The 27,979-nt window shown below is 41.5% G+C and overlaps 1 protein-coding gene across 4 annotated transcripts; it reads right to left on the reverse strand.

The window, feature by feature from the left end:
• LOC127432076 (ubiquitin carboxyl-terminal hydrolase 20-like) lies at nt 1-27,924 on the reverse strand. Of its 4 annotated transcripts, XR_007895682.1 has the most exons (26): nt 27,635-27,924; nt 26,753-26,851; nt 26,613-26,666; nt 26,355-26,411; nt 26,078-26,212; nt 25,682-25,769; nt 24,360-24,429; nt 24,106-24,219; nt 23,905-23,983; nt 22,934-23,366; nt 12,315-12,461; nt 12,079-12,191; nt 11,630-11,802; nt 11,359-11,453; nt 11,203-11,236; nt 10,949-10,994; nt 10,681-10,861; nt 10,361-10,487; nt 6,143-6,312; nt 5,836-5,917; nt 5,393-5,501; nt 4,731-4,833; nt 3,204-3,272; nt 2,917-3,075; nt 1,699-1,861; nt 1-1,371 (listed from the first exon to the last, which is right to left on the reverse strand). XR_007895682.1 is itself a non-coding variant. In XM_051682872.1 (25 exons), the coding sequence occupies exons 2-24, from the start codon at nt 26,831-26,833 to the stop codon at nt 2,921-2,923; spliced, it is 2,715 nt and encodes a 904-aa protein (XP_051538832.1). In that variant the 5' UTR covers nt 26,834-26,851; nt 27,635-27,924; the 3' UTR covers nt 1-1,371; nt 2,917-2,920. The 4 variants fall into 4 exon arrangements, 2 of the variants coding, with proteins under 2 accessions (XP_051538832.1, XP_051538845.1); XM_051682872.1 differs by lacking the exon at nt 1,699-1,861; XR_007895689.1 differs by lacking the exons at nt 1-1,371; nt 1,699-1,861; nt 2,917-3,075; ... (2 more) ...; nt 5,393-5,501; nt 5,836-5,917 and adding an exon at nt 8,843-9,119 and having other exon boundaries at nt 6,166-6,312.
• Nucleotides 27,925-27,979: the final 55 nt, after the last annotated feature.

The following is a 27,979-nucleotide window of genomic DNA, read 5'->3' on the forward strand; positions in this document are numbered from 1 at the left end:
TAAAGAACAGGCTTTATTTAAATTTCTCAAATCAGACACATCTTAACAATTAAGAAGATTTAAATCACTTAAATGAAAAAGACATTCCGCCAAGAATAACCTTGGAATTTTAAGTTCCTACAACAAAATATGTAACAGGCCTTTCATTGTTCAAACCTAGTCATCACGTTATCCTATACACAACTCACAATTCTGCACAATTTTGTCCTTTTGTTGATGTGAAAAGACGACATTCATAAATAAAACTGTTACATGTTATTATGTACAAAGAATATGTTCAAAAACAGACATTTTAATGCTATTCCTTTAGCACTCCTAACACACCTGATCTACCTCATTGCACATTCCCTTAGAAAAGTAGTTTAGTTTGTTTCACTTGGGGATGTGGTGTTGTATGCAACCAGTTATATAATCATCAAATGGGGAATCATTAAAACATTTCAGCATTTAATGATGCAACACACTATGCATCCAAGCAGTTTTGTTTCTGACAATATGATGAAATGTTGAATGATCTGAAAACTATTTAATACTGATGATCTGAAACATTGCAGTTTACGCAACCCTGTTGCACTGAGGATTCACTTCCTATGATTGGGACAGAGCTATTCATTTTAGTTCAGAGGATTTCAAAATGCTTTAAAACAGAATTTAATATTGATTGTAAGTAACACCTCTTTAACTTTTAACATCCAAATCTAAAAATGGGTCATCATAAAATTGTTACAGTGATAAAACAAGTGAAATAACATTAGAACAGGCATTAGATTCAAGAAATTCTTTACTATGCACATGAAAATGCAAAGCCTCATATGACACCATATCTTGTTGCTATTCCAAACTTCTGAAATGTAGCAGCATATACCTTTTCTGCAATTTCAAAGCATCTCCATCTGATAGTGCTTCTAAAGAACATGAATAGTGAGAAAGCTTCTTTGAACATGCAGATACCAATTTCAAGCCTTATTTTGCCTACACAGAAGTCAGCAAAGAGCTTTAATGAAGGTTTAGAGTGACATACAGCTTGTGTCCTGCTTATAGTGCATGATGTATTTCACTTTATTTCATTTGCACTACCAAAGATGTAATGTACTGAGAAATTACGCTTACATCACTGCCCTTACTTCCACAGACAAACAAAAGAAGCATATCACCAATGCACACCCTAACTTGTACGTGAATAGAATAAATATGTTTCATGTTGTACGTTTCTAATAATATACTTTTCACTTAATAAATAGGACCCTTTCCTACACTATGATAGCTCTGTCAGTCACAGATAATAGATCCACAGAAATGCTCACAAAGTGCTTATGAGACAGAAATGCAAGCGTGGTGTGAAATGGTCATCAACACGTGGGTCATCATCACCTACAGAAAAGTAAAAAAAAACAGGAAAATAATTAAGAGACAAAAATCTATTAATAACAACTGGATATTGTATGCCTTGTAAAAAAACTAAAAAAAACTGTATTATTCTCATGACTTTCGCTTTCGTTAACGCTTCCCGAACATGCAATCTCCCGCCGATTCAGACGGACTACCATCCTAAAATACTCTGACAATGTTTCTTAAAGCGCTATTCAGTGGCAGCACTACTCCCGCAACTGAATCTTTAGAGCAAAACACAGAACGTGACCAGAGTTGTCTAATTCCCTAATGAGGGAATTAGATAATAATATACCAATTTATACACACCTAAAATATCGAGTACTGTCCCTCACGTCCGCATTTGTGCTTAAGTACATTGGGGGAATCCTGGAGTTTGACATAAGAGAGAAACCTCACTAATGCAGCACAATTCCGCTGCAGTTTCCAATGGAAAGGTAAGGAAACAAACACATCAAGAACTCTGGAATATCTGGAAATAAAGCGAAGCAGCAGAGAAGAAAAAAAAGAGCGAAGTAGACCTCAGATGCCATGTTTGTTATTTACAGAACCATAGTGTGGAAATAGCATTGCTGTGGAGAAAGCAGCTTACTAACAAAGCTGCACATATACAGGGGTGAAGTGTCCGCAGTCTACACAGTGCAGGCAAATGCAAACATCGCTTTCGTATCTTAAAGCCAAAGTACACTTCAGTTTTCCGTGTTCCAGACAGGATCACGCACAATATGCATGGCGCAAATTTTGTCATTAGCACAGTCTGCGCAAACTGTTTGTGTGCGGCCAAGTTTTTCTGGACACAAGAACAGTCCTCGTCTGCGCATATTTGGCACATGCGCCAACCGTTGACTTGTAAAAGAGTATCATAAAGCAGTCGTAGTACTCAGGCGTCGAATGCGTCCGTATTCACTCGCGTTCAAAAGAGTATACTTTGAAAGGCTGAACGCTCAACCGTGTGTAAGACAATCCAGCTCGCAGAAAAAAACAAGGTATACTTGAGCCTTTGAGCAGCTTTATGCCAATAAATGGCATTCTGATGTCCTTGTAAAAGACAAATTGTGCAAGAGTGGAAATATTATTGGAACTGTTACTTACAGTGCTCAGAACGTTCAGCCCGATGGTGGAAAAGCGATATTCGTGTTTTGGCAAAATTAAAACAAGTTATACATTGAATGTTTGATTTTGTGGACATTTTTGTTTTCTTTAATACAATAAACAAATTTGGTATGTGTTGAGTCACCAAATGGATATCCAGTGTAAAATCTGGGTCCTGAAGCAAAACTAGTTGAGAAACACTGATGTATGTGGTTAGTGACTGATGCAGCCAGTCTGCATCATACCGTCTGTACCATGCACTGACTAGAACAAATATGCTGATGAAATATGTCTGGTATTAAGTGCATTTCTCACCCACCCACATTTCCTGTGTGTGCCTGTGAGCACATGCAGTATGTGAAATGTATATGTTCAGCCTTTTCAGTGTTATATACATTCACTGCAAATATAAAAGTGTAAATATGTGTGTTTTACCAATTCAGAGAGCTCTGGTCTCTGCCTCTATCTTCCTCTCTCCATGTGTGTCAGTGCCTGGGGGGCTGATAGTTTGGCGCACAGCAATCTCTGGCCCACCACCATAAATACTTAACAAGTACTGCCACGTTTCCTCAGATATCTGCCCGTAGTCTGCTCCTACAAAACCAACACAGATACAACCATATACAAACACACAAACATACGAGTCAGAAAAATTTTGACTGACATGAGTCACGGATAAGTACATATCATTTTGGAGACAGGCATGCACACACAGCCCATACCCTGTTTAAGCTGGATATGTCCGCCTTTCATTACTGCAATCTTGCTGTTGTCAATGGGTCCTGGAGGCTCTGGACCAGCAGAAAGATAGAGAAAGAGAGAGAAAGACAAGGAAAATATTAATGTTTCCTTAGAAATACAGAGGGTGGTCAAGGCAGAGCTGACAAATCTTTAAAGTTTACACACACAAAGGTGTGTGTGAGTGCAGAGTGTTACTATGTGTAAAGATGACAGGCATTGAGTGTTTTTGGGGTGTAGAGAGAGTTTGTTTTCAACAAACTTCAGCAAAGTCTTTTACTCCGTAGTCTGAGAACATTGCTGCCACACTTAATATTAGAGGCCAAAGCATTAAACCATTATATAATTTCATTGTGTAGTCTAATGTGTAATTTCTGTGCCACAAGCAGGACCAAATGGAACTGTAAAAATAATGACTGTTTTAAAACAGATTTTCATTGTTCATACAAACCAACAGTCCCGCCAAAACTCACGGCATTGGTTGAGCCAAGTTTACTGTCTTGCTGGTTGGGATGCTTACACATGACCAGGGGTTAAACTGGGCTGTTATGGTCCAGAATGGCACTCCGGCACCTTCGATTGTCCTTGCTCTAAAATATTTCAAGTTCATTATGCTTCGCTCTAGTCAGTTGTTAGAGGCAGTATACTCAAGAACAGCACGAGACCGTGTGCCCCCGTATATAGATGCACGTTCCGCTTCTGTATTGCGCCGTGGTCCGATCTCTATTTCAAAGAAATTGCGTAATATGGAATCAAATGCTCAACCGTTTCTTTGATCCATTGATATGCAGTAGCGATTAAAAGGTTTCACTGTTATTTGTATATTTATGTGTACTCCATTTTGGTTGATTCTGCATTTATTTTAATGTTGTGTATTTTTCCTTTGAAATAAATCAAGCAAATGTGGGATTCAGTAGTGAAAATGCTTCTTCACGCCATTTTAAACTCTTTTAGACTCATTTTAAACTCGATTAAATTGAATGACACTGTACATACATAATGAGAGACAAATCATTATCCTAGTAAAACAGAATCCCAATCAAATTTATTCATTTGAAAGAAAAATCTTCTTCTGTGAATTATATACCATACAGGACTATCAATAAATCCATATTTAGACACCCTTGTATTTTATTAAAACTTTATTTATTTATTTATTTTTGCTAAATCTCCTGATTTTAGCATTCCCCCACCTCAGAAATCCCAATTTATCCCCTGCACATGACAGGGATTATTCTAACATTGAACAAATTACACATAGTCGATTTTTAGTACATTTTAAAGAAGTATCAATATTGTTCAAATACAAATCAAATGTGTCAAAATGGCTCCACAATATATGAACAGGCATTTAAATTTCTCTCTCAGATCAGTGAACAAAAATGTTCCAGAGCTACATTATTCTTTTTGCTGAATATTTTCCAAATTATAAAAATAAGAAGCATCATATGTTTAAGGTTTGTTGAAGAGTGCTCAGATTAATCAATGTGTGGACATGCATGAGGGTGTACCGTTTTCTTTGCCCTTGACAAAGTTCTCCCATTCCCTGAACCACTGCATACTGATACACAGGATGACCGTAGGAGCTTCCTCAGCCTGAAACTCCTTATTTAACTAAAGATGGAGAGAGAGAAATATAGAGATATGACCAATATCAACCTTAGACTCCCCCAATCATCTAAATGTAGCAACACTAGATTACATTAGTATAACTGTTTGGAATTCTCAATTATATGTTGTTTTTCACTCCAACACAATCCTTGAAAACCAACTCGACAGCTTGACTTCTTTTTCAAGCTTTAAAGCATGTCTGTTTCAAAACAGGTGATGCATATCTCAAGATAATGCACTTTTGACAAGATTTCAGGGCAGATCATGATCTTGATCTGTCCTGTATGAAGTCTGTGTTTCATCAGTTCTCTGGCTTTATGTGCACCAAGCAGACATTTCCACACCACCATGCGCCCTAAACATGCAGTAAATCTGAGTGGATCCTGGATAACCAAGAAGAAGACAGGTTTTCAAATAAAAGCTGCCTCACCATCTGTGATTCCATGCAGTTTTTAAGTTGAGTGTTGTGGTGATGTGTAATAATTAGGCTCAACAGCAGTTCTAGTTGGCTACAAGAATGCAACATATTATTAAACACTCAAGCAAACTCTAATTTGTTAACCTTGATGAAGGTGTCTATTTCCAGTTTCCGCCGTTTGGCTAAAGTCTCGATCTCTACTTGGCAGATGGCACACAAGTATAAGTGATTTACGGCTGGGCCTCCCCCAAACCTGTGAAAATGTTTCAAGACATGAAGAAATCTTCAAAGCATGGCCAGTGGAGAGAAGCAAACACGTAACTCAGCAATGTTTACATTACTGGAGCTCCTGGTGCTGGAGTTCCTTAAGCCTGACAGATACCTCATAACCAACAGAACTCCATCACACATTTTGTTAGTTCAGGTTGGACTATTTGTCAGTTCTATTTTGAAACAAATTATTTTCCAACTTAATCTGTAAGAAAGGCCTCCTTAACAAATCAAACATCCTATGTTCCACTAAGGTGATGAATGTCCTAAGGACTTTCTAAAGGTCACAGATATGTGCATTCCTATGTACGACTCACCTGTTATAAAGATATTCCCACACATTCTGAGGCAGGATCACAACCAGATCATCCACATAGTGGTACTTAGTAGGAGGGATTCCTGTATAATGTAAAAACATGAATTAAGTTTTTACTGCCACAGTATCTGAAAAAAGATTTTAAAATAAATCTATCACAAACTGAAATGGAACATTGATTTTGCAGGGATAAAGGTTAATTTATAGTTTGGACATGTAATTGAAGCCCACTGTAATTAACCCCACTTTATCTGAAAGAGTGTTGGAGGATTTTAGATGACTATCTAAAAATTCATGTATATTCATACCTCCATGTTGACAGAGGAAAGTGTGGTTGGTGATGGGCCCAGGCTCAGTGAATGTGTTGAACTTATTGAGCCATTCTCTGGAGATGTAGAACTGCAGGAGACTGGGCTCCTTTAAATTAGCCAGAGCTACAACCTTCTGTCTCTCCCTCACTGACTCTTCACTGCTCTTCCTGAGAAAGACAATAATACTACAATGACAAAATGACATATGCCATGAAAACGCAAATTAAAACCATTTACAGGTGCATTATATTTGTATGTGTGGAGGTGAGGGTGTGGTCGAGCGCCCGTCTGGGGAGAGAGAAAGCACTGAGGACATCCACCTGAGATGAATTGTTACTAATTACTGTTTCTATGTGCACAGTGAGATTCGGGGGAGACAAAAGATGGCCCAGTCCACAGAGAGGGGAGAGAGAGAGCTGCAAAGAGCAGAGTGTTCCAGAGTGCGATTTGTATTGCTGAAAAGCATTAATTTGAGTGTGCCCACTGAAAAGTGGAATATATATACAGTCTGTGAAGCTGTGGGAAATAAAGCCCTTTTGAGCTGGATCTCGCCGTCTCCCGCTTCCACCCTTGTCACGAAAACTAAGAACTTTGTTACACTGGTGCTATGGTATGCTGCTATGGAGTCATCTTCGCCACTGGAGGAAGTCTTCCAATCCCTTGGCAGCATCCACCAGGCCCAACATCAGGCCCTCATGGATATGCGGGTGGAGCAGCAACAGCACTTTGAGGTGCTCCTTGAAGGCCAAGAGGAGGACCGACGGGCGTTGAGGAGCTTGGTGCCTCAGGAGGGGGCGCATGCCGCGACCCCAGCAGCAGTCGCGTTGCTTGCGAAGATGGGGGCGCAAGACTATCCGGAGGCCTTTCTGGACCTCTTCGAGTGCACGGCCCAAGCCCTGGAATGGCTGCGGGCACAATGGGCAGTCCACCTCTTCCCGCTGCTGACCGGGGAGGGCCAACATGTGACCTAACAGCTCCAGGTCGACAACCTCCTGAGGTACCCTGAGCTGAAGAAAGCCATCCTGCAGCGGGTTGGCCGCAGTTCAGATCCTTGACGCCGAGCGAAGTCGGCCGCCTGTTTGCCTTTGCTCAACAGCTCCGTGAAGACTGCCAGTGGTGGGTGCTGGCTGAGGAGCCCAGTGACGTCAGGCATGTCATCGATCTCGTGGTGCTGGAGCAATTCAACTCCCAACTACCGAAAGGATTGGTGGAGTGGGTCCAGTGCCACCGCCCTGTGTCACTGGATGAAGCAGTACAGTTGGCAGAGAACCATTTAGCGGCATACTCGGGGGCTGGCGCACCCCACTCTCTCTCTCCCCGTGATCCCTCCCCCTCCTTCCTTCCGACCTATCATGTTCCCCGGCCTCAGGGGTGTATTAACCCTCCTGTCTCTCTCTCCCCAGGCTCTACCCGTTCTTCCTCTCAGGTGGGGGAAGCTGCTGCCACCGGTGTGGGCGTGAGGTTCGGGCCGCTCTGTTGGAGTTGCGGGGAGCGTCATGTCCACGAACAGTGCACGGTGATGGAGGTGAGGACGTTGATCTGGGTCCCTGGCACTCCATGGGCCACTCCTGATCGAGCTGGGATGTACCAAATACCCGTGAATATTAGGGGGGTACATACCAAGCCTTGGTGGATTCAGGTCGTAACCAACCTCTATTCATCAATGTTTGGTTCAAAATGGAGCACTGAATACAAATAATCGGGTGAAGGTGAGGTGTATGCACGGGGATATTTACATTTATCCTGCTGTGACCGTCACTATTCTATTTCAGGGTCAAAAGCATAACACTGAGGCTGTGGTTAGTTCCCACCTCACCCATCCACTAATTGTGGGCACTAATTGAACGGCTTTTCACGAATTGTTAAAAGGGTTGTGTGTCGATGGGTCCTGCAATACAGTGGGATGGTGTGGGGTGTGCAATTCGCTGACGGGGGGCACTACTTTCATGTCACGTACACTACGCGAGCTGTACGAATTATTAAGTATTAAATCGATTTGGACAAGCGTGTACCATCCACAAACGGATGGCTTGGTCGAACGATTTAATAAAACCTTAAAAAATATGATTCGCAAGTTTGTGCACGAAGATGCTCGGAATTGGGATAGGTGGTTCGAACCCGTTATTTGCAGTGCGAGAGGTCCCGCAAGCCTCCACGGGGTTTTCCCCATTTGAATTATTATATGGGCGTAAGCCTTGTAGTGTGTTAGACGTCATAAAGGAAAACTGGGAGGAGGGACCTTCACAAAACAAAAATGAAATTGAATACGTTCATGACCTGAGAGCAAAACTCCAAACACTGTGGCGTCTATCACAGGAGAATTTGCTACAGTGCAAGAACGTCAGTCCTGGCTGTATAACAGGGGAGCTCAGCTACGGGAGTTTGAACAGGGAGACAGAAGTACTTGTATTGCTGCCCACATCGAGCTCGAAATTACTTGCGAAGTGGCGAGGGCCCTTTGAGGTCACATGGTGGGTTGGGGAAGTCAACTATGAGGTAGTGCGTATGGATAGGGGCGGGGCTCGTCAAATTTACCATCTCAACCTCCTAAAACCACGGAGAGAGGCGGTCCCCATATCCTTGCCGACGGTAGTTCCGGAAAGGGAGGAGCTCGTTTCGGAGGTGAGCCTAAAAGCCAATCAGTCATTCTGGTCCCGTGTGGAGAGTTGAAAGCTCTCTATGAGAGAAACGACGTACAGCACCATAGAGGAGTGTTTGGTCATCAAGTGGTCGGTCCTCACTCTGCTACTATTTGTTGGGATGAGCGTTCACCCTCTGTTCAGACCACGGCTGCTCCAATGGCTCCCCTGCATGAAGGATGCCAACACTCGGATGACCTGTTGGTATCTGGCACTCCAGCCATTTAAGTTCAAGGTGGTCCACAGACCGGGGGCACAGATGGCTGTCGCAGACTTCCTCTCCAGAAAGACGGGGTAGGCAGTAATTGGAAAACTGTTTGGAAAACGCCCACAGTCTGCAATGCATCATGTACAGGGGCCATGGTTAAGTGTTGTGGAAAACAAATCTTGGTTACCATAGTTATACATTAAATTTACAAAGTAAAGACTTCTGCAGACATGCACATATTTAGATGTGTGATTTCACAATACGCCTCTTATTAAATTGCTTGTCCTCTGTTAGAATTCTTTTATTCAACTGGCTGGTCAAAAAAATCAGATCTGTATTTTTTTGCTGCATTTAAAATACAAGCATAAACAAACACAAAGAAACATTTTAGAGTGTATTTCTTTAAGAAAAGTGTTTAACACAGGTGGGTGGGGCCTCCTTGTCAACTGTATCTATGGGGTGAATGTGTCTTGGGCACATTTGTAGCATGTTAGCTGGTGCCGATGTGTTCATTCTTGACACTTGAGATCCTGGCATTTGTCTTTATCATTGCTCTGTTTGTTTCCAGCAGCCACTGTTTGTAGGGCATTTTATCTTTTCACTGGTGACCACATGCTGATCCATACCATCACTCTGGACTATGATGTTGACTCGGACTCTGTTGTTATGTTGTCTTTAATATGTATATTGTGTTTGTTGTAAGACTGTTTTGTGTGCTTGGTTTGCTTTGATGTACTTTAATGTTTGTTTAGTAAAGGTAAAAATTTACTTAACAAAAATTAGTGTTTACCCGGTCTGGGGCTGTTGCAGAGACAGGTGTGATATTTCATGGCACTTATTTTAGTGATATCTAACAAATAAAAGATGCATCATTTCATTAAAATAAATCACTTACAGAACCTATAAACACTGAAAAATATCAAGGCTTTATAAAGTAAACATACTCTTTCTTATTATTAGTAGTAGTAGTAACTCAGTCAATTGCAAGTCATGAATGGTCATGGGATCTTAACATGACAGCCACCAAGAAGGGAAAACAGATTTTTTTTTTTTGACCACTGACATGAATGGAATCAGAGACTATTTAGCCAGAGACAGACCACTGGTATTTAAATGAATGGGAGAATCTGAAATGGCCAACAGATGTAGAAAAGGAAGTCCCGCCTTACAGGTAAAAGAGACAATCATCTTTTAGATACAGATATTGCCTGTCAGTCAACTCGAGAACGCACATGTGAATTAGCTGAGCCAGGCTGAAAAGCCAACATAATAAAATAATTTATTGAGCATTAAAGAGTACAAAAAATTCCTAAATGCACCATTAACATTACAAGGTCAACAAAATGGCACTAAATGTATTATGTGTACCTGTAGAAGAGGACGTAGGCTTCAGCATTCTGCACTACGGTCTCGTGCACCTCTGTTACATACTGATCGTCAAACTCGTACCACTGTCCATTAATCACATTTTGACAGTATGCTATGTAGTGACCACCTGTCAAACAGAAAAAAAAAAAAAAAACATTTTAAAAATAAGACCCAAGGCAAAACGATGTGGCTTTTGTTCCTTATGGGACCTCGCTGACTACAAAAAGTTGAGTATGTGCCAGAGATGAACAGAAGCCAGCCCATCTCTCTCATTTTAAAGCTCCTGCTATATTTCACAATATTACATAGAAGAAACTTACTGCCCACAGTGCCGTGGTGACAGATGACAGACAGCAGGTCATAGGTAGTAATCTGAGATGGGCTCTCCTTAGCCAAAAAGGGCTTGAGATCCAAACCCTCCAATGGGAATGACACATGGCTATTTATCTTATACGAGTACATGACTTCATGTCTGAAACGCTTCAGGTGAATGCACAAAATCTGCAGAGAACACAAACCAACTCTTAACGCCAGTTGTACTGACAAAAAGCAAGTAATGAGCAGATAAAACTGGAGGAGGGCACTCACTTCTGGTAGACGTAGAACTTTACAATATTTCACACCGTTTCTTAATCTGGGAAAAAGACAGAGTAAATGAGCTCATGTTTAATCTAAATGATTGACCTAAACCTAACAGCTACATCGGTTACTCTTACAGTATTTAAACAACTACTTAATATTGTAGAGATGAAAACTGTACAATGCTTCGACATTATGGTAACTATTGCATTTTTACATGTACATCACACTCGTAGCATTTTAACTTTTATTATAAAGCTTACTTTTTACATCTTTCACAGCTGTACATGTTGTCTCCTGTTTGGGCAAGGAAAAAAATCAATCAAGGGTTGCCAAGCAGTATGATGAGGTGCAAAAGTTTATTATCATATTTTCCCTTTATCTGTGTTACACATAATTACAGTTGAATATGTTCTTACCTTTCAACTCATCTGCAGCAAAGAATGCTGCCAAGCAGTCCTCCAGGATTACCATGGGGCCCCAAAACCAGCTGGGGATACAGGAGACCACAAACCTGCATACACCACACACATGCAAGTTTGCTTGCAGTGCTTCTATATTGGTTTCAATTTTACTTGTGGATTTTTCATCAACTGAACAAAATTAATCAAAGTACTCTTTTGCTCTCTCCATATGTTGTTTATCATAATCATATTCAGTTCCATCATTCTCACCATCTCTCTCCTATACCTTCGTATGTACTCCATGATGTAGGAGATCCAGCCCTGGGTCGCATATCCATCTGTGCAGACACCAGTTTTAACAGGAGCATTCTGGTGGATGGAGGAGTGGAGTTTCGCCAAATCTTCTTTACCCGGAATAGGCAGGGACAGGTCCTGAAAGGTCTCCACTGTTGTCGACACCTACAAAGGCAGATATTTTCTTTGCAACACGACTCTTCCAGCAGTCTTACACTGGAGTTTGGTTTCATTTGATTTGATCCACTGTTGTGTCTCTCTATATATGAAAGTGTTCTTCCAGAAGTAAATTTGAAGCTCATTTAATACTAGATGGTCCTTCACTGACTGACTACACTGTAGTTTCAACTTCACTGTAGTAATACGTTGTGAAGTGCAAGGCATGTGATTTGATGCTTGGTGCCCTCTAGAGTGAGAAAAGCTCTATACATCGTCCCTCACCCGGTCGCACGTCAAACACTGAACGAGACTCAGAATGGATCCATCAAAGATATCGGAAATAACACTGCGGAAACGGGACTGCTTCTTCTTCTTGGTGCCTAGGTGCATCTGAGCTATAGGACAAACAATGGTACTGGTTATTTAGTGCAAAGCCAAAAAATCTTTAAACTAACTTTTGTTTGAGCCAAAGGGATCTATGCTAATGTAATTGGCTATACAGTATGTGAAAAGCAAACCTTTCTTTAAAGTGTAAGTGGGGCCAGCTCTGAGGGGGCTGGACCTTGGTGGACTACTGGAGAGTCTGGAGTGCAGCTCCTGCACACTGTGGACAGGGCTACAGGAACGAGAAGATTGACAGTGCATGGAAGCTTCATTATCAGGCTCTGCAATAGAAAAAGGGATCAGAAGGTGAAAAGATTTACATTCACACATACAGACCTCTTCAGGGAACAGTATCAAATGCAGACCCTGCTATTTGGGGGGAGGGGTGGGGGGGCCTCGACCATGGCTTGTAGAGCCATAAAACTCTACAAGCTGATAGGTTCTTTTAACTTTTTATCTGTTAGCCAATCAGCGCGCTCACATGTGATATGTCAAGCCAATCGGCTTGCATGGTATAAGCTGATGGGTCCTTTGACATGTAATTGGGTAGCCAATCAACTTGCATACTCTCTCTTTGCCTAACATTTAAATGTGCTCAGTGTGCAAGGAGGTTACACTGCAGCGTGCTGCGAGTTTTCTTTGAAACCCACCTCCACAGGTCTAGATGTGCTATATGGGGATTGTACTTATGTTGCGGCGGGGTGAGCAAGAGACAGACACAGTGGGTTTGGCATCAGGCCTCAAAGGGGCATGTATTGAAAATAATAATAAACATAACATTTGTATAAAAGGGGAATAAAATGTCCATGGGGAATTATGTGTCCACAATATAGTAGAATCTGGCATCCTCGTGGTGAATGGGGCTATGTGAAGGCAGGGAGTGCAAAGAAGGTAAGGTCCAGGTATAATGGGCGGGGTACAGTGGGCACAATGCGCTCCCCTGGTGGATCTGAAGTACGTGGGGCGGGGGCTTCACTAGAACAGCCCGGCTTCCCTCATCGCTTGATGGGAAATGTGGCTCAGTATCCTGGCCCGTCGGTCGCGACACACACTCCAACCTCCGGCGATGCATCTAATTCGTGCCGGACACTGCCCGCTTTGTTCCTGGACCTGCGAAGGACGCCATGTGTGCACAGAATGAGACAGAAGCTGGCGCACTGTGTTTTAATGGCAGCGGTGATGAGGCTATTCAAAATCATGTGTACCTCATCAATCACTGCCCCAATGAAGCTCATAAAGTTGCGTCTCTCCTCTCTCCAGCCCACTCGCGTTGTGAGCCTGGCTGAAAGATGGCCCTAAGAGGCGGGGCAACGATGACGAGAGAGAGGGGTGGGTTGTTCCACATGTCATACATGATTGATGCAGCATGTCTTGTGTTTGTCAAATAGTGTAGCAGCAGCAAAACCTTATGCTTTTTTGTTATTAACAATTTTATTGATTCCAAATATAAAAACATACAAACACAACATAAAAAAAGGAATCAATTATTCACATTAAACACCCTCCCCCCCGAACACCCCCACCCGACACAAACATGCACTACTGTGGTCACCAACAGAGAATTCAAAATAAAAAATAAAAAAACAAGATATACATTCAAACAACATCACTAAAACACATACCCAACTAACCTACAAATCCCTCTCCACAGCCCCCCCCCACGAGAACCCTAAAAATAAAAAAAAAATAAAATAAAAAAACACTTCCTGACAAACAAATCCCATTTCCCCAGCCTTCTAAAAAAACACCTCACACGCTGCCACCTCGCCCATCTCCCCACACCACTCACTAAATGAAGGTGTCCCAGCTGACTTCCATCCCCTGAGGATGATTTTCCTACCAATCATGACTCCGGATAGGACCCAACTTTTTAAATATCTGTCCCCAATATTAAGAGTTGTCCCATCACCCAGAATACAGAGTCTGGGGCTAAATGAAAATTCAGTGTCCAATACCTCACACATAAAGTTCTGAACCCCCCAACCAAAATTCTTGGATCTTTACACATCCCCAAAAAACATGTGTTGTGTCCCCGTCTGATTGGCACCGCCAGCAGGTGGGTATGTCTTTAAGACCCAACCTTTACAATCTAGAGGGGGTCCAGTTGAATCGATGCAAAATTTTAATTGCATCAGACAGACCCTTGCATCTCTAGATGTAGACTTGATGCTTTTTTTAGAATCCTAGCTCACACTCCCTCCTCCAATACCAAGTTTAAATCTTTCTCCCATAATCTCTTGAGAGAAGACGAAGCTCCATCCCCCAGACTCTGAATTAACAGGGAGTAATACACCGATGCCTCATGACCTTTAACTACTCCCAAAAATAGTACAGAACAGGTGGTGCAGCTGTAAATACCTAAAGAACTGGGATCTAGGAATCTTAAAATGTTGAACCAACTTTTCAAAACATCTCAGCAATCCACTCTCATATAGGTCACAGAGTGTAGTAACCCCCCTCCCAATCCACTCTGACCAACAGAAAGGGGACTTATTAATACATAATTTAGGGTTCAGCCATATGCTTGAGGCAACATTTAAATAAATGTCCAAATTAAACACTCTGGACACTTTTGTCCAAACCACGTGCAAATGTGAGATAATGGGGTGTGACTTAACTTCACCGGTTAGTTTCATAGAAAGGCTTTGCCATGGCGAAATAGGGGACTTCCTGTTCAATACAAAACCAGGGAGGGGCTCTCTCAGGTGGAAGCAACCAATGAGCCAAATGTCTGAGACCGAATGCATAATAATAAAACAAAATCTTGTGTAGGCCTAGCCCACCATTGTCAATCGCCTATGTAACTTGTTGAAATGTAATCTGGGATATTTACCATTCCAAATAAAGGACTTCACTATGCTATCAAATTGCTTGAAATAAGAGAGGAGGACATCTACAGAGAGAGAGAGATTGTAGCAGGTAGTTGAATTTTGGAATACAATTCATTTTAATAACATTAACCTTCCCAATCATCGCTAAATGTAATCAAACCCACATACTCACATCACTCAAAAACCTTTTTATTAAATGGTCGAAATTAACTAACTAAATCACACAAATTAGCTGGGAATAAAATGCCCAAATACTTAATGCCCTGTTTGGGCCACTGGAAAGTGCCTGTCTGAAAAGCCAGGCACCTCCAGTGGGGCAGTTCGCTGTCAGAGCCAAAGCTTCAGATTTAGACCAATTGACTCTGTAACCTCAGAATTTAGAGAAGGAATTTATAATCCTGTGGAGGCAAGGCATAGATCTAGTGGGGTCAGAGACGAATAATAAAATATAATCGGCGTAAAGCAAAAGCTTATGCACCACACCTCCCGCCATCACCCCATGGAAAATCATCCTCCTTTCTTATCGCGGCTAATAATGGTTCCAGGGCAAGACAGAACAATAATGGGGAAAGAGTGCATCCCTGCCGGGTGCCCCTATCCAAAGTAAAATAATCTGAAATTAATCCATTTGTTTGTACCGCCACTACTGGGTGTCTATATAGTAACTTAATCCATTCAATAAAAGTATTCCCAAACCCGTACATTTCCAAAATCTTATCAAACACCTTTTTGGCATCAAGTGAGATGGCAGCGACCGGAGTCTAATCATTCGCCACTGACCCCATGATATTGATGAAACGCCTAATGTTATCAGAAGAGCTGCGGCCCCGAATGAACTCCACCTGATGTATATGTATAAGAGATGTCATAACTTTACTTAATCGGTGTGACAAGGAGGAGGGCTGGGCCGGGCCGTGATTACGCATGCCCGGCCCCCAATCGTGCTAATCAGCCGAGAAGAGGGATAAGTGCAACAAGATGCAGCAGTTCGGGAGAGAGAGAACTATAGGCAGCTGCCCTGTATGAGTTTACGTTTGTGTGTCTTTGTGTTTAAATGTATTAAAAACATTACTTTGATTCTTCGTCCGGTTCCCGCCTCCTTTCCATTGAACCCTGTTACATTGGTGCTGAAGCCCGGGAAGGAGGAGGGATGCGCCGTTGTAGAGTCCTCGCTACTACCATCCACCCCAAAGGAGCAGCCGCGGCCATCCGCAGGGGGATGGAGGAGTTGTTACCGGCCGCCTGGATGCGGAGGAACGGCCACCATCCACAAGGGGAGGAGGGGCTCACTGCCGGCCACCTGGAGCGGTGGGGCCGCTGCCAGAGCTGGAGGAGTTCCCTATCGGCCACCAAAACGTGGCGGGGTCGGAAGAACGGCCGCCATCCGCGAGGGGAGGAGGGGCTCGCTGCCGACCGCCTGGAGCGGTAGAGCCGCTGCCCAGGTGAGGGATAAGCGCAACACGATGCGGCAGTTTGGGAGAGAGAGAGAGCTACAGGCAGCTGCCCTGTATGCGTTTACGTTTGTGTGTCTTTGTGTTTAAGTTTATTAAAAACATTTCTTTGATGCTTCGTCCTGTTCCCGCCGCCTCCTTTCCATTGAACCCTGTTACAATCGGTTAGCCAGAATTTTTGACGACATTTTAACATCTAGCTGGATCAAGGAAACTGGATGGTATCTCTTACACTCGCTTAGATCTTTGTCCTTTTTAAGAATCAGACTGATCCGGGCTTGTGTCATGGTTGGCAGAAGCTTTCCATTCTTTAATGATTCCATATAAACTTCTAACAAAAGTGGAGCCAGTTCTGTGGCATGAGATCTAAAAAATTCAGTGGCAAAACCATCTGGCCCCAGAGCCTTGCCTGTAGGCAGGGCCTTAATTACCTCATCAAGCTCCTCCAAGGTTATCTCAGAATCACAGGGCTCAACGCTAAGGATTTTTTCTACTGGCCCGGTTGGGCCAGTGCTTCAGATTTTTACTGGCCCTGCCAAAATTTTCACTGGCCCCAACACAAAAATGACAAATAGCTGTTTTTACCATCATGGCTTTAAAAAATATGTCCAAAGATAAATATTTTTTACAAAGCTTATGTTTTTGATACAATGTCCCCCAGGGGCCTGGGTAGCTCAGCGAGTAAAGACGCTGACTACCACACCTGGAGTCGCGAGTTCGAATCGAGGGCGTGCTGAGTGACTCCAGCCAGCCAAATTGGCCCGGTTGCTAGGGAGGTGTGAGTCACATGGGGTAACCTCCTTGTGGTCACTATAATGTGGTTCACTCTCGGTGGGGCGTGTGGTGAGTTGTACCTGGATGCCATGGAGAATAGCGTGGGCCTCCACATGCGCTATGTCTCCACGGTAACACGCTCAACAAGCCACGTGATAAAATGCACGGATTGATGGTCTCGGACGCGGAGGCAACTGAGATTCGTCCTCCACCACCCAGATTGAGGCAAGTCACTACACCACCACGAGGACTTAGAGCGCATGGGAATTGGGCATTCCAAATTGGGGAGAAAAAGGGGAGAAAAAAATAAAAAATACAATGTCCCCTAAAATTGAATCACATTTATAATTTGCAAGATATGATTTATGCCTTATGTAATCCCATATATGCGCTTTACAGATATCAATTCATAAATACATCATATTAACCTCAGCCGTCCTGCCATTTACACATGTGTTTTTAAGCCAAGAGTTCTGTGGAGGAGATGATGGGTTTTCGGTCACCCGTTTAGTCATGCAACTTTTGCCCATGTGTAGTGTTTTCACAAGAAGGATCAAAGATTATTCACTGAGTTAAAGATTTGATTATTGGTTGAGAGAACAGACTTGCTACTAAATCAGTTGTGATGTGTAATATACAGTAGGAAGATATTAGGCGTAATCTGTGAATTAACAATGTGTATATAACATGAAATCAGACAACACAAACAAGACCAACACTGACTGATATACAAAGAACAAAAACAAAAATACCTGTATGGTCCAGAAATTAGACATGTAACAGGTGTTTTATGAGGATGATATGAAGTAGACTGTTTCAAATATTCATCTTCACCCTGCAGCTGAACAGCTCTGATAATAATAGCCTAGTGATCTTGCTTCTTTTCATATCAAACGCCATTATCATGTCGAATTAACGTTTACGTTTTGAAACATTACCTAATTAAATGTATACTTGCATTTTGGATACTGAGCAGCTTGTGATTTCCAGATACGTGTATAACTGCCGTTTAACAAAGTTTATTACGTCTCATTCGGCGCTTCATCTCTAAAGGCGAATTAATGAGAGAAAATGTGTTTGTTTTTTTACAGTGGGAATAAAACTAGCGCTCTGTCCCTTTACGAGAGCACATGCATGTTAAACAGTCCACGCTGCACTGAGAGAGATGATGATGAGACATATGCACGGAGAGACATGGATTTTCAGTCCTATAGAAAGAAACTGTTGATTTCTTGTGTTCCAACGTGTAAAAACGAAAAATGTGGGGATTTCGCACACGGTGAACACGGAATGTGCGGGGATACTTAAAGTGTTGCACAAGATGTTAAATTCCACTACGAAATTCATTAAGTGGGTTTTTTACCTGCTGTTTTCTACACACTGGTAATAGCTGCTGCTAAGACACTTGGAAAAGAGCGAGGACAGTGCTAGGAGACTGCGTTCAGTGTCTGCACGATCTTGTGCGTGCACGCGACTGTGCCTTGGTGCATCCAGAATATTATGCATTTGCATGTCTTTGCGAGATAAATATATTCGTGGTCACTCCTCGGTTAGAAGACTTCGTTCACTCCGTGTAATTTTTGTGCTCTCTCGCTTGTTGTTTGCTTGCACTAATGTTATAAATGCAGCACTGGCCCGATCGGGCAAGTGACAGTTCTAGCAACTTGCCCGAATCTTTCTCACACTGGCCCCGGGCCATCGGGCAGTCTTTATTGTCGAGCCCTGAATCAAGAGAATTTTTTTGCTCAGTCGTCAGTTTAGGGAGATCTAATGGTTCCACAAAGTTTCTAATATCTTCATCAGTAGACGAAGATGTGGAATTATAAAGATCAAGATAGAATTCTTTAAAGGCATTATTAATATCAATGGCCGAGGTAAATATTTCACCACCAGCAGATTTCACTGAGGGAATGGTAGAAAAAGACTCTGTCTGCTTTATATATCAAGCCAAAAGCTTCCCTGCTTTGTCCCCCGACTCAAAATATGACTGTCTTGCCCTAAATAACCAAAACTCCGCAAAAAAATAGTATTATATCTGTATTTCAATCGGGTCAATTCTCTGAGGCCATCAGACGACATTCGGCGCTTCAGTTTTGTCTCTGTACTTTTAATATTCTCTTCCAACTCCAGAAGTTCTCGTGCTTTGGATTTTTTGATGAATGAGGCAGAGTGTATGATCCAACCCCTAAGAACTGCCTTAAGTGTCTCCCAAGCCACACCCACAGAGGATACTGTGGACCAGTTGGTCTCCATATAAACATTGATTTCAGCCTTTAACATTTGTTGCAAGTCAGGATACATTAAAGTGCCAACTATATTATTTATTTTTCTCCGTATGTGGCAACACCTCTAAACTCACCAGGGCGTGATCTGAGACTAAAATATTTCCAATTAAGCAATCAACAACAAATGAAATGAGGGACTTAGATATATATAAAAAAATCTATTCTAGAATAAATCTTATGGACTGATGAAAAGAATGAATAGTCCCTACCAGATGGATTCAAAAGTCTCCAAATATCTGTAAGACCAAGATTTTTACACATCCTGTGAAGCGTCAATGTTGCTCTAGGGGGCTTACACACTTTGGCTTCACTATGATCAAGGACTGAGTCCATCAAAAGATTAAAGTCTCCTCCCAATATTATATCATGAGGGGTGCCAGCGGCTTGCAACATCCCTTCAAGATCTATAAAAAAGCCCTTATCATCAGCGTAAGGTGCGTAAATATTAGCCAAAATCAACCTTTGCCCCTGAATTTCTGCTAAAACAATAATGACTCTTCCCAATTTATCTTTAATCTGTTTGAGACATTTGAATTGTAAGCACTAAAGACAGCACTAAAGAAAACATGTCCACCCCATATCTTCCCACAGTTTTCAGCTTCCTGCAGGGAAACATGTGTTTCTTGACGAAACACTATATCATATTTCTTACGTTTAAGAAAAGAAATAACCTTCCTTCTTTTTATGGGGTGCCCCAACCCATTCACATTCCACGTGGAGATAGACAATCCACTCATATTAACATTTGACATTTTAGAAAAAATAGATTGTGTCAAAAATAAAATTATAAAGACCACATTCCAACATTAGTGCAACAGTCAAATCCCGAACATCCCCCAGAACAAAACAAACAGAAAAAAGAAAAACGTGCACATTAACCCCATACACAACAGCGCCAACCGCCGTCCATCCCTCTAAACTCAAACAGTCCATGTACACCTACGAGAGCCCCCCGCAACAACTTTGCCATCGGACTGCTCAAGTCTGTTGCTTCTATACAAATTTTGTGAGACAGAATTACATAACAGAAAATAATCTATAAAACAAACTCAGCCAATAGGCAGAATAAACACAAAGAACGTGTAGATTCATTCACAAAACTGTATTGGATGCATGTTCATCCACAAATCAAGCTCCAGCCGCTAGGTGGAACCAGCACAAAAAGAAGAGAGAAAAACTTTGTTCAGTTTCCTCAGACAGTCAAACGAATGTTCAGTGAGCCAGCTGTTAATGAGTGCAGCAGATGACCTAATCCTTCCAATGTCCTGCAAAAAATACTCCACAAAACAAACTCCAGGCAATAGAAGGCATAAGCACAAAGAATGAGCAGATTCATCCACAACTGTCCCAAAGGAGTATTATTCCACAAAACAATCTCCAGCCGCTAGGCGGAACCAGCACAAAAAGAAACAAGAAAGGCGCCCAGCTTCCTCGGAGGGTCAAGTGTATGTTCAACGAGACTTGGGGGCAATGTGAGAAACACACCATGACTTCCTCAGTCCATTGATTTTATGAAAGACATCGCTTGTTGTGGGCATGTAAAAATTTTGCGGACATCCTTAGTATCTATTCTCAATTTGACCAGAAACTTCGGTGCAAAAGCGATTACTACACAAAACAGACTCCAGCCGTTAGGCGGAACCAGCACAAAAAGAAACAAAATGGTGCCCAGCTTCCTCAGACAGTCAAGTGTATGTTCAGCAAGTCAAGCTCACTTGGAGGCCACGTGAGAAACACCAAATGGCTTACTCATCCCATTGTCTCTATGAAAGACAATGCTTGTTGTGGGCATGTAGTATCTATTCTCAATTTGGCAAGAAACATCAGTGCAAAAGTGATCTTCTGTTGATGTAAGTGTTTCTTGCATTTCTTGAATCGATCATGTTTCTCTCTTGTCGAATTTGCAAAGTCTGGGAAAAAGAAAATGCTGTGGTTCTTCCAAGAAAGCTTTCCTTTACTCGCCTCGCGTAACACAAGATCTTTATCGGATGATCTCAGAAATTTGGCCAGAATTAGGTCTCCCTCCGCAGATCTGCGAGCCGGGACTCTGTGAGCTCGCTCGATTTCCATCTTATGGCCTGTTATGTCGAGCAGACTCGGGAAGAGCTCGTCTAGGAATTTTACCATATCTCTGCCTTCCTCATGCTCAGGAATTCCAACAATGCAGACGTTGTTTCATCGATGATGATTCTCCAAATCCTCCAGTTTTTCCCAAATGCGTTCCAAATCTGCTTTGGACGCTAGCGGATTAGCAGCTAATTCCCTCTCCAATGACTCCAGATTATCGATCTGTCTCTCAACATCCGACATTCTTGTAACCAACTCAGAGAATTTCGCCTCCATGGAAGTGATCGATCGACGTATTACCGCAAGATCCTCCAAGTCCGCCACAACTTTTGCCAGCATTACAGACATTGTTGGCATTGAATTTCTCCCGCTGCACCGTCCAAACCGAGTCCCTGGTGTGTGGCCCTGTCTGGGGTATCAGCTTGAGCACATAAGTGTCTTTCAATATCGCCAGAGCCCGAGGATTTTGAATTCTTTGACATGTTGACTTCTAAGAACAGTTATGTAGCAGGGTGTATCAAATCTCACCGGTTTATGATACAAAAAGAATTAAAAACTAGCAAAGTGCACAGAGCTCTTTGCATGAGAGCTTACTTAGCATGTCTGTGTATGTTCTAGCAGTAGCAAGTCAGGGTAGAAGATCTAGTCCACCAAGACCAATATCCTACCAATGTCATACCCACATTAACATGCTAAATCTTTCAGAGAGTTGTCATGACTGAGCTGGTGTAGTTCGTCAATATAAGATTTTGCCAGGTCAACTGCTTTCCTGTGTTCTGCAGGAATGATTTTAACCATAATTACAGTGACTAAAGTAAATATCAAAGATGGAGACTTCTACTGTATAACAATGTAAAGTCTTATCACATTTGACACAACATTATTAAATAAACAATTCCCATAGAGGCGCGAGTTCACTAGTCAAATATTACATATATAATTATATAACAGAGCTCCACTATAGAACTTTTGCTGTGGAATCGCTTTCTTCTCATATGACAATGGTCAAATGTTTACTGATTGGTTGAAAATATAAATCAGCATCACTACCCTATAGTAGACTTTCTGAAACTCAGTTATCTTGAAAGATACACGGAAAATATTTCAGCACCGAAATGGCAAAATGAAGAAAAAACAAGTAGTTAGAGAGAACTGGATTGCCAAAAATAACATCACTGTCTGTCTCCATCAGTGATACTATTTTACCCCAAATACAAATTCTTGTGTATGGCCAGCACTGTCTCATGGTTCACGGAAGCGCCCCCAAGATTTTAGGTATGCTACTGATTAAATGTGATAAGATTCTATTCTACATTTATATTATATTAAATGGCAGACATCATACCTGTATTTCCTTGTATCTGTACAGTAGTGGCTGTAGTGGTTGCCTCTGTTTCTCTCTCTGCCTGTCCCTCCTGTGTGGTCGTGTCCACATCTGCATCCTCATCCATTTCTCTTGTATTCTCCTCGCCTCTTCTCTCCTTTAGCCTCTCTTTCTCCGAGATCCCTCCGTTCCCCCTCACTCCCACACACTCATCTTGAATCAGCAGCTCTGCCTCTCCTCCAGCCCTCTCTCCATCCCCTCTCTCACTTCCTGATCCAGAGTCACACGACAAGAATTCGTCCTCAGATGGGCTTCGGTCTTCATCGCTATGGTTATGGCTGTCAAGTGAGTGGTCGAGGTCAACATCTAAGATCGCAACGTTGTAGTCGGTCAGGGCCTCTTTCAGCTCCTCATGAAGCTGGTCCATCAGACAACGCAAGAACTCCTGAGTGTCCTAGAAATCAGAGATAAAGGGGAAACCTTGTTATATTGTGGAACTGCATTTTCAAGTGATAGTATAGTTTGTGTGAAAATAGTACGTTTATAGTAGATCAGTGTTTGGGATTAACAACTGTATGATGTGACACTCCAATTGTGCCGTTCATTCAACAGCAGCTCGAGCATTGTCTGTATGAATGAATAACTGAACTCAAGCCCCTTTTTTATTCTCCTGATAGCCGTGAACACCTGTAACCACAGTGACAGTAACAGACAGCAGCATTGAGTGCTTTTGATTTTTAACTGAGTGTAAACTACAGCATTTGGGTTACGGCCAGACCAAAAAATTTATGTTTTTTTTTGTTTTGTTTTTTACCGCCATGCCAGATTCGTCATCAGAACTAAACTGATGGAAGCAACTTCTGTGAAAAAAGTGACTGGATCTACAGTAAATACATTCAAGCATATTTAGCTTTCTAAAGCCCTATAGCCTATGGACTTGTGCATGCTAAATAATTACAGTCTTAAAAGGTTTCATAGCAATCTCTGTATACCTGTTGGGCATAGCCACGAAACATAGGGTTCACCAGTTTGATTCCATGAAAGAGACTTGTGGGAACAACATAACTTGGTCTGCACAGAGAGTCAAAGAAAGTATAGAAGAGGAAAAATTGACGATCAGGTTCAGAAAGTTCCCTAGAATGTTTTCACTAAATTAACCTTGTGTTTATGTTTGTCAGATCAGTGTTTGTTACCGTTTCTTGTGCCAGAGCTCAGAGATAAGTTTTTGATAGCTTTTACACAACGCTGGCTTCTTAACTGTACGCACCAACCCACTACAATCCAGGAAAAACTGAGTCAAAGGAGGACTAGAGAGAGAGAGAAAGAAAAGGGGGAGAGAACCATAAAATAAATGTCAATCTTAGAGCCAGGAGGCAGAGAACTGAAAGATATCCATTCTGTGTTGTCTGGATGACATCTATTCATGTGAACGAGATAACAAGCTCACCAGTTAGACAGGGCCTGCAGCGCAGCATTCATGTAACAAGAGTTTCCAATGTTCTTCATCCCTGTGAGACCTGAGAAAAATTTACTATTAAGTGTAACACATCTTTCTTTGGAAACACCAGCCTCAAACTTCTCTAATCAGTACATTTTACTGACCGCAGATGAACCTGAATTTATCCCCTAACTCGTTCAAGTTTTAGTAAATATTTTAGCTAACCTGAATCTGATTTGGGGGAGACCAAATGTAAAAGTTAAAGGGATAATGAAGATTCTCTCATTATATACTCACCCTCATAATATCCTAGGTGTGTATGGCTTTCTTTCTTCACTAGAACACATTTGAAGAAAAATATCTCAGCTCAGTAGGTCCTTAAAATGCAAGTGAATGGAGATTTCTCTTTTGAAGCTCCAAAAATCACAGACAGTCAGCATAAACGTCATCCATATGACACCACCAGTTACATTAATGTCTTCTAAATTAATGATCGCTTTTGGTGCGATAAAGAAAAATATTTAAGCTATTTTTGTTTAACTCAAAATCATGCTTCCGATCGGCAGCGGTACACATGACATAATCGCATTGGCATTTGAAACACACGAGAACTGACGCATGTGCATCACAGTCGGAAGAGCAGCGCTGTTTACAAATGAGGAGGAGGAACGCTGTACAGTAGCTTGGTTGGTTTTGGTTTATATTTGTATTTATCTGTTTCGTTACTCACAATGGTGTGTTTGTGTGCTTATCCTGGATGTCTCAACCGAGTAGAGAATGTGAGAGTAACCTCTGAATCATGGCAACCCGAGTACATCACACGAGAGACCGCTTGGACACCATCCTCTTATGAAGCATTGGATTATAGTTAAAAAGTACTTCAATATTGATCCTTTTTCGCACAAAAAGTGATCATATCACTTTAGAAGATGTAACCGTATCATTGTCGTATCAATTATGCTTTTGCTGACTGTCTGTGATTTTTGGAGCTTCAAAAGAGAAATCTCCATTCACTTGCATTTTAAGGACCTACTGAGATGAGATATATTTCTATTTTTTCTTCAAATGTGTTCTGGTGAAGAAAGTAAGTCATACCCAACTGGAATATCATGATGATGAGTAAATATTGAGAGAATTTTCATTTTTGGGTGAACTATCCCTTTAAGTAATCTGTTATTGAAAAACCCATATTGATTGACCACTATTCTGAATATTTGGTGGGGACGTGTCCCCCACAATGTTTATGGTGGTTACAGTCCAGCCAATAAGCAATTGTCAAAAGGGAAATGTGTAGGTTTTGAAACATCAGCTTCCTGTCTGTTTGATTATACCTCTAGGTTTGAGCTCATCCTCCTCAGATTCTGAGCCTTCCTCATCCACCACAGCAATGGGCACTGCCTTCAATGGATGACATGTTGGCTGGGAGAAGTTTAAAAAAAAAAAATTCTTTACAATTTTTGTTAAAACATCCTTAAATATGATGACAAAATGGTAACAAGATTTGTGGTTGTGTAAAACACGTTTCTTGTATTGTCATTGTACAGTCAAGAAATATTCCTGCTTGAAAAAATATTTTGATCCTCAGACTAATATTAATAATGCAGAAGACCCAGGCAACCTCATCTGAAACAATAATATTTACATGATCCTAAAGGCAGAAAATAAGTCATTTCTATTAGTTTTCTAGGAGTATTGCTTCAAATACCTGCTGCTTTTGATGCTTTTACCTGTTCAAGATGTTTGCAGCCGTGAGCTAATGATACAGGCGTAACAGGCTTTGGTTCCAGAAACACCTCCCTTTCACAGACATAACACCACACCCTGAATGTGGTCAGGTTTACAGTCAGATTGTGTTTTTTGGCCTGGGGAAAAGAAAAAGAGGTGCACTTGTATATGAATGAATGAGAGAAAAAGCGAATGAGACATGGATAATACAATATCAGAGACAGAATGAATGAATGTCTGAGTATGGACAGATCATTGAATGAAGGGGCAATTTGTCACCTGAGCATGTATAGTACTGTGATCTGAATATGACTCTCCACAGCCAACATAGTTACACTGTGGACAAAGAAAAAGACTTTACATTATAGAAAGGTTGTGCGGTTAATCTTAGAGATTGGACGGTGCTGATCAAATTACCTTCCTAGATCTTTCTACATGCTGAAAAACCACTATACTTCTCTACACACTAATAATTATAAATAAGTAAAATAAGAATAAAAATACTAAAGTATTTCAGCAGGGGTAAAAGCTCCTCACCTGTAAACATGCCCAGAGGTTGGGACCACCTACTCCACATGACTGACAAGTACCCTTGATTAAAATGAAACATAGTAAAAATTTAATACACAGGTCTCAAAATATATTTTAAACTTTATTATCAGTAATACGATTCTAACCTTTGACTTCTGAATCAGTTCCTCCTTAGTAACTTCCCCAATAGAGTCCAGGTGAGGGCAAAGATCCCCGCTCTCAGTCATCTTGACTTTCACCTCACTCTATTCAAAAGAAAGCAAAACAAGTGGTAGAAGCAGAAGTGGATTAAAATGCACAAAGAATGCTTTGTTAACAAAGCTGGTACAACCCTACACAGTTCACATAAAGCAGCTGTGTTAAGCATAACCTTCTGATGAAATTGCAGTTTCAACACCAGTGTGAAGGAGAAAAACTGTCATCATTAAGCTAATTAAATCATGGCTCTGTATCTCCAAACCTAGTGAGCTACCTACCAAGGCAACATTTTGGGGCCTTTGATGCTCAAAATGCTTTCTAGGTAGGCAGCGCACTAGGTTTGGAGACACTTCCAAAAACTGCTGTTTCATGCGTCTGGCAGCGTTGTGATGCGCATTGAGAGAGGGTGCAGTAATTTCACTTTATATCACTCCACTGTTATAGTGGAAAAATACAAATACACAGCAGTAGTAACCTACGTCATTTATCGGTATTGTTAAGATCATAAGTAAAGTAGCTTTCACGGCATTCCGAACAGTTAAGCATAAATAATAACGTTCCAGTTAAACAGACCCCTGATGTACATTATGCAAATCTGAGTTGAATATAATATACTAATATATACATGTACAATACAAACACAATACAGTTAAACTAAATGTTAGCGTCTACCACCCAAAAGCTCCTGTTATCGTCACAATCTTGCAAAATAAACAGGCCATATTTCCACTCCGGCGACAAGATACTATTCACACGCTCATGATGTTATCTACACAAATAAACAGTGTCACTTCGGTTTAGCTGAATGAAAAATAAGAACAGATATTCACCTGTCAGACAGAAACAAAAACAACGAGCATTAATGATAATTTTAGGCCAGTCGGTGACATTTGTAACAGTGGTGGGCAGCAGCAGACTAAGCAGCGTCCATACTCAATACAGCACGAGTGCGTCACAGCTCTGACCAGAGCCAATGAATGCTTTTGTCTCTATCATCGGACTAATTTAATAATATTTACTCATCTAAAGTACTAAAATGTACATACAATGTGTTCTGGTTTGTAATTTCTTTTAAAATAATTGCTGTTGCTGTTTTATTTTCATGTTTGCCCCCTGGTTATCGTAGACGCTGATCTTGGATCAGCCTTTAGCCTCCCTAAGTCGCTCTACCTCAG

This window comes from Myxocyprinus asiaticus, chromosome 4 (genome assembly GCF_019703515.2).
Source record: "Myxocyprinus asiaticus isolate MX2 ecotype Aquarium Trade chromosome 4, UBuf_Myxa_2, whole genome shotgun sequence".
Classification (NCBI taxonomy): Eukaryota; Metazoa; Chordata; class Actinopteri; order Cypriniformes; family Catostomidae; genus Myxocyprinus; species Myxocyprinus asiaticus.